The sequence below is a fragment of the Caretta caretta genome, chromosome 9, assembly GCF_965140235.1.
Source record: "Caretta caretta isolate rCarCar2 chromosome 9, rCarCar1.hap1, whole genome shotgun sequence".
In the NCBI taxonomy this organism is placed as follows: Eukaryota; Metazoa; Chordata; order Testudines; family Cheloniidae; genus Caretta; species Caretta caretta.
In genome coordinates, this window is record NC_134214.1 from 2,764,189 (window position 1) to 2,776,426 (window position 12,238).

Genomic DNA, 12,238 nt, shown 5'->3' on the forward strand with positions numbered 1-12,238 from the left:
GATAACCAGCTGAACATGTGCACCCAGTGCAATGCTGGAGCTGAAAGGGCAAACATGACCCTTGGATGAACGTCCAGGATAAGCAGGGGCTATCCACTAGGAGTAAGGAGGTGCTGTTGCTTCTGTATACAGCATGAGTGAGATCATTTCTAGACTATTCTGTCCAGTTCCAATGGCCATGCGCCCCCCCCCCCAAAAAAAAAAAAGTTTAAACATTGGAAAGGGTTCAGCAAAAAGTTACAAGACTGAGTCAATGCCTGGAAAACCATTCTCCTAGAGAAATGGATGGATCGTAATCTATTCAGTTTATCCAAGAGAAGGCTGAAGTGATATGATACAGTCTACAAGGATTTCCACTGGGAGAATGCTTCTGCCAGTAGTAGAGGGCTCCTTCATTTAGCAGACAAAGATGGAGCATGATCCAATGGTTGGATGCTGAAGTTAGATACATTCAGAGTAGAAATAAGGTATCAATTTTTAACAGTGATGGTAATTAACCATCGGAAGAGCTTGTCTGGAGCTGTGGTGGGTTCTCCACCACTTGGAGTTTTCAAATGAAGGTTGGATGTCTTTCTGCGAGATCTGCTCCAGCTCAACTAGAAGCCATAGGCTAGATCCAGGAATTACTTGGTGAAATACTCTGGTCTGTGCCATGCAGAGGGCCAGATTAGTTGATCATAATGGCCCCTTCTGGGCTGAACCTCAGTGAATGTTCTACTTGCGGCACCTTAGAGACTAACAAAATTTATTTGAGCATGAGCTTTCATGAGCTACAGCTCCCTTCATGGGATGCATACCGTGGAAAGTGTAGAAGATCTTTTTATACACACAAGTACTCCTTTTCTTTTTGCAAATATAGACTAACACGGCTGTTACTCTGAAACCAGTGAATGTTCTGGTCCAATTTTCTTTTTAAAATCCATGTACAGAATTGCACATGCATACAACCTATATGTTGAAAGAAGGTCATGCATAAGCCAGGGTTTTGCATATTCTTACATTTACATCCACAGAGCCCTATCTTGCACATGTACATCAGATTTTTTTGTATATATATATATTTTTTGCATGCAACTCTTAAACTTTTGTGTGCAGGGACTCATTCAGATCCTTTGCTGTAGCTCAGGAAAGCTCATGCTCAAATAAATTGGTTAGTCTCTAAGGTGCCATAAGTCCTCCTTTTCTTTTTGCGAACACAGACTAACAGGGCTGTTACTCTGAAACCTACTAAGAAAGAAGTGGCTGTCTGTGTTGCATGCAAGTGATTTGGTTTTGATGACCTAATAATACAAGACCACCCTGGCATCTGCTCTGTTTGCTGAACAGGGGGGAGAGGCTGCCATGTGGTATGCGCTGGTTATGGGGCGCCAGAGGTGAACTGACAAGGTAGCAATTAGAGGAAAATCTGAATCCCAGAAAATGAAAATGCTGACTCGAGACACCCTGCCTAATCCTCCAGCAGAAGAGCAGCCATTACCAGCAGCCTGGCAATCCCAGGGCCCCCTCTCCGCTGAGAGTGATGTACAGTCCAGTCCGCTTTTTGGGGGGGGCTCGCAGGGAGCATCCAGTCCGGTCTTTATTTTTAGCAGAGTAGCTCCGTCACCAAGCGCTACGGCTTTGCTTTTCAGCAGGGACCACGGTGGGGGGAGCTGTGGATGCGTTTTTTGGGGGCGGGGGCTTGGGCATGCGCGGCGGCTCCCAGGCAAATCTGCCGTGCATCCAGCCAAGCGGGCCGGTCTGAGCCCGGCGCCCGCAGCACCGCACGCGAGGACAGCGCCGGGCGGCGGCGCCCAGACCCGGGGAACCCCCCGCCGCGCCGCGCCGCGCCCCGCTCCCTCTCCCGGCTCCAGCCGCGCTCCGCCGGGCTCCCGCTGACTCCGTCTGCTCCGGGGGGTGACGGCAGCTCCGGGGTGCCGGAAATCCTGCCCCCAAAGGCGGAGCGGGCAGAGGAGGCGGCCCCCCCACCCCCCCGGCTGGGCTTTCGCTCGTTGCTGGAGAGGACGCATCGCGAGCGGCGCATCGCCGGCAACTTCTTAAACTTCCCGACGCTCGCCAGGGTCCGCAATGGAAGGCAAAGGTAGGTGCCCGGGGCCGGGCGGGGGCCGGGCGGCCGGGGCGGGTCCGGGGCATCGTGCTGGGTCGGCCGCCGGCTGCCCGGGCGGTGGTGGAGATGGCAGCGCCGGCCGGGGCCGGGGGGCCGGGGCCGGGGCCGGGGCTGGGGAAGGCGCCTCCTTCGTAGCCGCGCTTTCTGGTCCCTTGGCTGGGTGGGGGAGCGTGAGGGGTTTTCTCCCCCGGGTGAGACAGACGTTGGCCGCTGGTCTGTGCTCTTCACGCTGACGATGTAGGTAATGACTCGGGGGCTTGTTGCCAGACGGCGGCGGGGGGTGCTGATAGCTGCAGGCGGGTGATCAGGAGAGTGAGACCCCCCCAAGCCCTCCGGCTTCCTGCGGGGAGCAGCAGGGCTGGGTCCTCCGCCCGCTGCCGCTGCAAGCGGAGCACATCGGACCAGGCTGACGGATTTGGGGAGTGCAGTGAATGCCGTGCCAGTGAACCCACTGCGCCCGGAACCGGTGTGTCATCAGAGCCTCCTTAGCTGGCTACATACCCCCCCTTTGCTAGTCTCCAAGGTGCCACACGTCCTCCTGTTCTTTATGGCCCCCCTTACATATCATCCACCCCCCGTCATTCGCCCCAGGCCTGTGTCTCTCTCCAGAGGTGCACACATGGCCTCTCTGCCCACACGCACGTCCAACTGGTACCTGAGCTCTCCATCGCGAAATATTTATTACTAATGAAATGTTGATGGCATGTCCCTCTGTCTCAGGAGAAGGCTGGATGCCATCTCCGCTCCTCTCTGTAACCCAGGTCTGGGGACTGCTTTGCTTGATAGGCATAGGACAAGAGCAAGAATATGGAGTGTATGAATTGAAGGGAAATGGTGTAGACTGGTATAACACAATGCTCCATGCCTTACCCAGACCTGAACTAGCTATATTTAATCCCCCGTTTTATTTTGATAACTGTCTTGTCAATCAGGGCTGTCGCTCTGCTGGGTGGAACTATTTGGTCACATGCCGGCTAAGGCAGGCAGCTATTTCAGTCACACAGAGGCAGCATGTCCTATAAAATGCCATTCCCGGTGAGCAGTAGCATTCCCAGGGGTTGAGCACAGGTAAGTGTGGTTGTTTTGGGTTTTTAAAATAATCTGCCGAGATCTGATTAGATTGGAAACTCAAACAGTCCAGGAAGCTCAGTTACTGAACTGCCCCGTTATGTTGTGACTGACTGATGCGTGGCCCCCGGGCCCCTTGTGTGTGTGCGGTTTGTGTACGTGTTTGATGGAGAAAGGAAGAGCCTGTGTCTTAAAAAGAGCACAGACTCTGCATTGTCATGCAGTACAACAACAGACTGGTGGCTCTCTGTGGGATTTCTGACGGACCTAACATAACTGAGGGTGGAATGGTAATAACTGCAAAACAGGGCGCATCTTCCTTGTGCTTCCTCCCGCCTGACACAGGATTACTAAACTCCATTCTAGCGCAGACACGTCCATAGGAACACCGTCACCCCTTGTCTTTGGAGAAAAGAGCCACCTGAGTAGGAAATGCCATCTGGCCGCTATTGCTCGGGCTTGTAAATTTGCAAGACGTGCTTTATTGCCATCAGAGTCCCAGGGGCTGGTGATGTCAGTGAAGGGGTCACATGGGGTGGCTAGTCAGGGCAGCCTTACGTTTTTGCAGAAAACTGGTGGCAGGTTCCTCTTACTAGAATCTTCAATGCTGAGGAAACTGAGGCTCCCGGGGTTTAGTTTTCCTTGTAAAAGGAAGCCCAGGCAGAGTCAACCCACCAGAAACCAAACCTGTAGAAGTGGACGGATCCAAAGCAGAGAGAAGTTTAAGAAAAAAAGGAACCTTGATGTCTCAATGGAGACGTTCCAAAGAAGATGGATGTCTGGTCAGTGTAGGGGCCTGATCCTGCTCTCACTGAAGTCATTGGCCAAAATCCCCTTGATATCCGTGGAAGCAGGAGCAGCCTAATGTACACAAGTCCAACACGGGAAAGAGCCTTTTGTATATCTGTATGTAGTAAGGCATGGCCCAGGATTACTACCCAGAGAGAATATACACACAGTCCATTGCGTCCGTAGTCTTTTGTCTGATCCTAAATACATTTGCCCTGAATAAGTGACTCATTTACATTTTATTTTCCATTTGCAAGTAAACCTCCACATGTAAGGTCCTGAGTGTTGTGATCATCATATCACTGTTCATGTTCTCCTGGTGGTGATGCCTTTCTGATGTCATCTTCTGTCTTACACTGCTCCATTTCCCCTGCACCTACCAGTGGTGATTGTAGGGAGCATACATTCAAATCCAGTGCTCTACAGGCCTGAGAGAGAACGTGCGCTGGACTGATTAAAGTCATCATTCATAATAATCCTATATTAAAACAGGGTGTGTAGAAAACCACCTGTCCAGTCCCTGAACTCAGCTGCCCCTAGAGATCAGACCGAAGTCTCCTGACCCGAAGTCTAGGATTTGTGACACCAGACCAGCAGTAGCATCAGCGCGGCATGTCTTGGCATGTGGCTTGTACCTGATGCTTCACTGATGGCCCTCCACTTTTGCGGATTCCTGTTGGGATCTGGAAGTGCTCAAAGCAGCCATACTCTTCAGTCAGACTCTTCCTGCAGTGACTGGAGACTGACATTCAGTCCCCAGCCCAAATGTGCCTGCACAGGGGAGTAGTAAGTGGAAGTGTGGGCTGCTCCCCACCTAATACACTGTGTGTGGGCTGCTCAGAGGGGAGTTCTGGGTGTGGGGGCCCTGCACACCCATGGTACCCGTCCTTGTGAGTAAGTGGGCAGGGTGGGGCAGGGCATGACTTGACTCCGCCCCTAAATGCACCAGCCAGCTGAGCTGTCCAGGCATCAGGTGGGGAAATAAGTTGCCCCCCCAAAAAAGGTGACAAATTTCTCATGCATGACAAGGCAGGAGTAAGCGTGACTTGTGGAGTGGTGCAGCCACCTACGGCCTCTGCCTCAGGCCTGAGCCCAAAGGCTCCACCTAGCCTTAAATGTAGATTTTGGCTTCTTTGTCTGATTCTGTTAGTTTTTGCATGGCTGCTTTTCTAGCACATTCCAGTGGGGGAAACGAGAGAGTATTTTTTGTCACATCGAGTTAATTAGACAAAGGGGAGGGGGGGATTGTGCAATACTCAGCAAAGTGGACGAGAATTTTGTTTTTTTCTTTGCTACCTGATCCTCCTCCTCTCCATCCCTTCCCGGCAGCAGATCCTCTCGGACACACTAGAAAGTGACGCCGTTCCTGGCATCCCAATAGCAGAGCTTTGCCGGCGCTAACAGGAGTTAATGGGGAGGTGAAAGGATACTGGTGGCTTGCCAGATTCTTCGGTCTCAGTCCAAAAAGATGGCAAGCTCAGCACCTGGTACTGTGAGACTTCACGGTTTGGAAAGGAAACAGCCAGTCAAGAGACAAGCAACCTGGCATTCTAACCCCCCTGGGAGTCTGCACTGAGTTAGCCCTGCAGGGTTAGACCCATGGTGCTGGGGTCTCTCTTTGCCTTTTGTCTTTCTATCTGTGCAGTTAGGGGTGGTAGGACAGACCCTCCCTTCCAATGCCCGTGGTGAGGGGAGGAAGGCAGGGCAGTCTCCTCGTGGCTTGGCAGTCTTTCCCGGAGCCTGAGGCACAGCATAGGGGCAAATGGCCCTTTGCAGGTTTGGATCCTGTCCACTGGCCAGTGCTTTAGGGCAGCCAGGACCCCAAGAAGACACTCTGGTGCCTGCGGAGCACTCCAACACAGGGCTCCCTGTCGCTCTGCCAGGGTCCTGCTGGCAGTGCTGGTGGCTGGGGGTCCCTTCCCTCCCCAAGGCACAGGAAGAGTGGCACGGGCCCCACGGCTTTCTACCAGGAACAGCAGCAGGGCCCGCCTTTCCACAGGAGGAGTAGCACCATGCCCAGATGGGCAGCAGGGAAGCCTCTGGATTCCCCCCAGCATTTGGGGTATATCTGCTTGTGGGGGAACCTGCGGTGCTCTTCTCCATCTGCCCCACACAGTTCCCTACTGAGGTGGGGCTGGTGGGCCCCCCAGAGCAGTACCTGCCCAGTGAGATATGTGGGACAAGTCACCCCCTCAGAGTGATTGTCTCCGGCTGCCTGCAGAGTCAGGCAGATGGTGCTGCATCGGTGACACTTGAGTCACACTTCAAGCTTTTCTTTGCAACCATAAAGACTAGAAACTGGCTTTTACTGTTTGCATGGCAGCTGTGATTCTGCGGTGCTGATGTGACTCCAGGATGTGCGGCCCTAAGCACGGGTGTAGAGTACCTGGGCCTTCCCCTGGTGCTGCTCTGCTGGTAGAAAGCTGATGGACCTGCTTACGGGAGGATCTTTGGAGCTGCTGTAGTCGACTGCAGTGCCCTCCCATAGCCAGCACGAAGGGCTTGGCCATGGGAAAGGGGGGACATCCTGACCTTCCCTGCACCCTGCTCTCCTCTGACTGCCATCATGGGCACCTACCCCAGGGCTGGGGAATGGTACGGTGCTATCAAGCCATCTTTGCCCTGTCTGTCCCTTTGAAGTGTTCTGAGCTGTCCTTGGCGCCCAGTGTTTTTCTGTATACCGCTGCCCATGGATATTAAGTGCTTTGTAGATACATAAAGGGTGTGTCTGTTCCTTGCCGTGAACAGCTTACAGTCTAACGCTGGACAAACCACCACAAAGGAAACCGCGTCCACCAACGATGCAGAGAGAGATGTGTGGGGCAAGCGCTACACAATGAAAACATGGGGTTCTTTGCATTGCTGTACACCCTTCATAATTGCATTGCTTTATACACTAATAGCAAAAGGCAACAGGGATTCTAACTGGTGAAAGTGTGTGGGCAAAGGCCGTTAGACGCTGTGTTATCCTAAGGTATGTTTGGTTTATGGCTACAGAAACAGTTATGCATAAAGAAATGGTGTAAATGATCATGGAGATTCACAAAAGATTCAGCCACTCTAGAATATTTCTGCTTTCTTCCCTGTTGTGGAGGTGGGGTTGGTGGGGGAGCCTGTTTTTGGGCAGGGTGATATGTAAAACTGCACAGCAAGTACCTGAATGCTTTCTTGAGGGGAGATGTTCTCTGGTAGTGGGGAGAGCTGGATTCTCTCGCCTTCATTGCTACAAATCTGCCCGGTGAGTCGGGACACGTTCCTCAGGCCAACAGTATTAAACTTGTTTGTCTGGAGTTTGGCACTTAACGCCCTGTTTTGGCATCATAAATGGTCTGATTTTCCAATGTGCTGAGCACTTCCTAGTGAGGTCCCAGCACCAATGAAAAGCAGACTGTTTGCTTAGACCTCCAAGTCTGGAAAGGGGATACTAACGCCTCTGACCTCGGTTTCCCTAGCTAGGTATAATGGGATAATGTTTCCCGACCTCAGTGGGGCATTGCAAAGTTAAATTCAGTAGCATGTGGAAAGACTCTGAGATTTTCAGGTGGGAGGCACTAAGGAAGTGCAAAGGACTCTTTCTCTATTTACCGCTGAGGGAATCATTGACTTTTCGGCTCAGTGGCCTCACTGAAAAATCAAAAAAAAAAAAAAAAAGAAAAGAATCCCTTCAGGCTGACCCACAATGGAAATTTTTCACGTTTTTTTCTGCTGAAATGAAAACCCCAAATAATTCTGGTTTGGGTAAAAAATAAAAAAATTCTCTTCTTTAAAAAAATAAATCTAGCTAATTTTCAAAATGAAACGTGTCAAAATGAAAAGTTGAAACGTTTCATTTTGACATTTTCAAAATGAAACTCTCTTCTGTTTCAAATATATATATTTTTTCAGTCCAAGCTGGTTGCCGAATCAGCCCAAATTCACAAATAGTTTCGGTTGACTTGAAAGTGCATATTTTGGCAAATAGACTTCCGGTCCAAAACCAGTGCCCTGCTCTGACTCTGCCATTGTCACACGCATTCTTCGGCGTGCACGTCTCTATCTTGCCTTCGAGAGAGCAGGGCAATGTCTGAGCGCTGGTGTATGGAAGGGCTGAGTATGACTCGGGGCAGCCCTGGGGCTTGCTTTGGTTTATGTTGCTAAAAGCTCATGCCTTCGCGTTTCAGGGGTCAGAAGGGATTCCCCTCTCCCAACCCAATGTGTTCTGTTTGGGGTTTTTTTAATCAACTTCCACTGAAGCATCAGAGCCGGCCGGGGCTGGAGACAGGACATTGGCCGGGGGGGGCGAGGGCTATGAGGGGGCACTGAGCATTTTCTCTCTCTCTCTCCCTCGCTCAGGTGCTTGGCTGGCTGGTTGGTGCTCACATGCACAGGGTCTAACTCATTGCTGTAAGTGAGGTTGGGTAGGAATTGTCCCCCAGGCCAGACTGGCTGGGACCTTGGAGGTTCCTCTCCTTCCTCTGCAGTGTGTGGGTGCGGGTCACTTGCCAGGATCATTTGGGTGCATCTCACATCATCCTTTCCCTGCCATGGCAGGGGCTTGGGCACTGGTGAAGCTCGGTCCATCCCGTTCGCTGCCTGTGGCACATCAGTCTGCTCTCCGGTGGCCTGGGATACTTGGGCCTCGTTTTGGGTGTTGGGTTTAGCATGTGGGTGGCGGTGGCCTGGGCCTTCCAGGAAGCCAGGCTGGATGATCTGGTGCTTTCCTCTGGACTTACACCCGGTGACTTTAGATTTGAAAGACGAGCCGAGCTAACTGTAATACCGTGATAGTGATGATAATGCTAAAGGCAATCAATGCAAAATGTCTGGGAGGGCTGAAAAATGATGACAAGGGACTGAGTTGTATGTGAGACTGGTCAGCGTTCTAGCCGGCGAGCCACCGATACACATAGCCATGGTGTAGGGAGCGACATGCTAGTTCTGAGTCTCTAATGCCTTTGTCCCAAGGTGATTCCGTTAGTCTTTTTCTAACCATCCATTTGAAGCTATTAAAATCCTGTGGGTGAGAATCTACCACTAAAAGACCAGAGAGAGAATAGGTGATGTCATGATGCCAGCTCCCAGCTGGTGACTGGAAGAAGCTGAATGTTGCATTCTAGAAGGCAGTTAACCAAAAGAGCTGATTCAGGCTAGAGGAGGCACGGATGGCCATATGCTTGGATTTTACCCCTCCAGACCCTAAAATCCACACAGGCATAAAACTAGAGGGGAAGGAGGAACCCTCATTATAATGACACTTTCTCCTCTATGTTCAAACAGATTCAGCCCCATGGCTCCCAACAATGTAAGTGGGAAACACAGATAAATTCCACTTACATTGAGACTTTATGAAATGTTGGGGTCCTTTAAAATCGTTCCTCAAATATTAAATTATGTCTAGCCATTTAAGTAACATGCTATTTTATTGCATAATTGATTCACTTACAGAGCTAGAAATTTTAAAATTAGATTTTCTAAGCAATTATCTGTAAAATGACTTATTAAAGCAAGAGATCTATCTATCTATCTATCTATCTATCTATCTATCTATCTATCTTTACATGAAAAACTGGATATTCATTAGCATGGTAAAAGGCAGTTTGACAATAACAATTTTCCTGATGGACATGATAATTAATGCTTTCACTGATCAAAGTATAGAGATTTTAATGCATAATGTTACTGTAAGATGACGGAAACAGGCGTTTACTCTTTTCCTGTCAGTGATCAATGTATTCATTTCATGTTTTTTTCTATAGTTCCTATGCACCAGTTTTCCTAAAGACTTTCTTTGTACTGCCATTACACTAATTCACTGAGTTTCCCCTCCCTGGCCTTGGGTTTGGGTAAACCTGCTGATATGATATGTGTGTGGGGTACATCCCGAACGCTACAGCTTTTGCTTTAGGTTGAATTAAACTGTATATTTACAGTGTCATGATGTTACCATCAGCAGCCGGTGGCTGGGGTGAGGGCTGGTGGCTCAGCAGAGTTAGGAGACATAGGAATGATAGTGCAGCGAGTCTGGTTGAGTTACGCTGGTTGGGGTGTGCATGGCAGAGGCTGAGCTGTTTTGCCTTGTGTTTAATATCTTGTAATTGGGTTTCCTCTTGATTCCTGACTTTGTGTGTTTGTGTCTAACATGGGAACTTAGTTAGTTAGTCTCTAAGAATCATAGAATATCAGGGTTGAAAGGGACCTCAGGAGGTCATCTAGTCCAACCCCCTGCTCAAAGCAGGACCGATCCCCAATTAAATCATCCCAGCCAGGGCTTTGTCAAGCCTGACCTTAAAAACTTCTAAGGAAAGAGATTCCACCACCTCCCTAGGTAACCCATTCCAGTGTTTCACCACCCTCCTAGAGAAAAAGTTTTTCCTAATATCCAACCTAAATCTCCCCCACTGCAACTTGAGACCATTACTCCTTGTTCAGTCATCTGCTACCACTGAGAACAGTCTAGAGCCATCCTCTTTGGAATCCCCTTTCAGGTAGTTGAAAGCAGCTATCAAATCCCCCCTCATTCTTCTCTTCCATAGACTAAACATCCCCAGTTCCCTCAGCCTCTCCTCATAAGTCATGTGTTCCAGTCCCCTAATCATTTTTGTTGTCCTCTGCTGGACTCTTTTCAGTTTTTCCATATCCTTCTTGTAGTGTGGGGCCCAAAACTGGACACAGTACTCCAGATGAGGCCTCACCAGTGTCGAATAGAGGGGAACGATCGCATCCCTTGATCTGCTGGCAATGCCCCTACTTATACAGCCCAAAATGCCATTGGCCTTCTTGGCAACAAGGGCACACTGTTGACTCATATCCAGCTTCTCATCCACTGTAACCCCTAGGTCCTTTTCTGCAGAACTGCTGCCGAGCCATTTGGTCCCTAGTCTGTAGCGGTGCATTGGATTCTTCCGTCCTAAGTGCAGGACTCTGCACTTGTCCGTGTTGAACCTCATCAGATTTCTCTTGGCCCAATCCTCTAATTTGTCTACGTCCCTCTGTATCCTATCCCTGCCCTCCAGCGTATCTACCTCTCCTCCCAGTTTAGTGTCATCTGCAAATTTGCTGAGGGTGCAATCCACACCATCCTCCAGATCATTTATGAAGATATTGAACAAAACCGGCCCCAGGACCGACCCTTGGAACACTCCACTTGATACCGGCTGCCAACTAGACATGGAGCCATTGATCACTACCCATTGAGCCCGACAATCTAGCTAACTTTCTACCCACCTTATAGTCCATTCATCCAGCCCATACTTCTTTAACTTGCTGGCAAGAATACTGTGGGAGACCGTGTCAAAAGCTTTGCTAAAGTCAAGGAACAAGACATTCACTGCTTTCCCTTCATCCACAGAACCAGTTATCTCGTCATAGAAGGCAATTAGATTAGTCAGGCATGACTTGCCCTTGGTGAATCCACGCTGATTGTTCCTGATCACTTTCCTCTCCTCTAAGTGCTTCAGAATTGATTCCTTGAGGACCTGCTCCATGATTTTTCCAGGGACTGAGGTGAGGCTGACTGGCCTGTAGTTCCCCAGATCCTCCTTCTTCCCTTTTTTAAAGATGGGCACTACATTAGCTTTTTTCCAGTCGTTTGGGACCTCCCCCGATCTCCATGAGTTTTCAAAGATAATGGCCAATGGCTCTGCAATCACATCCGCCAACTCCTTTAGCACTCTTGGATGCAGCGCATCCGGCCCCATGGACTTGTGCACGTCCAGCTTTTCTAAATAGTCCCAAACCACTTCTTTCTCCACAGAGGGCTGGTCACCTCCTCCCCATGCTGTGCTGCCCAGTGCAGTAGTCTGGGAGCTGACCTTGTTCGTGAAGACAGAGACAAAAAAAGCATTGAGTACATTAGCTTTTTCCACATCCTCTGTCACTAGGTTGCCTCCCTCATTCAGAAAGGGGCCCACACTTTCCTTGACTTTCTTCTTCTAACATATCTGAAGAAACCCTTCTTGTTACTCTTAACATCTTTTGCTAGCTGCAACTCCAGGTGTGATTTGGCCTTCCTGATTTCACTCCTGCATGCCCGAGCAATATTTTTATACTCATCCCTAAGGTGCCACAAGTACTCCTTTTCTTTTTGCGAACAAGGGAACTGTAATTCTTCGAATTAAAAATGGCATTTCTCTGTCTTTCATTCCAACCCTGCGCCCTGCCCCAGCTCAAACCTTGATTTAGATTAGTTTTATTATCCACCAGTCTTTGATAGATGAAGTTAATTAGCTGGATGATGCTACCCAAATGATTTATGAAGAACAGTCAAAAGTGCTGGATGTTTTATTGACATAATAGGAA

General features: G+C 49.6%; 1 protein-coding gene across 1 annotated transcript in view; it reads left to right on the plus strand.

Annotated features, from left to right (window-relative positions):
• The first annotated feature begins 1,825 nt into the window (after positions 1-1,825).
• The window catches only part of FGF12 (fibroblast growth factor 12), a 290,970-nt gene continuing 280,557 nt past the window's right edge, over positions 1,826-12,238 (plus strand). The window contains exon 1 of the mRNA XM_075132029.1: positions 1,826-2,077. Coding sequence (XP_074988130.1) covers positions 2,065-2,077 — 13 coding nt within the window. The 5' untranslated portion in view covers positions 1,826-2,064. The remainder of the gene's footprint in view (positions 2,078-12,238) is intronic.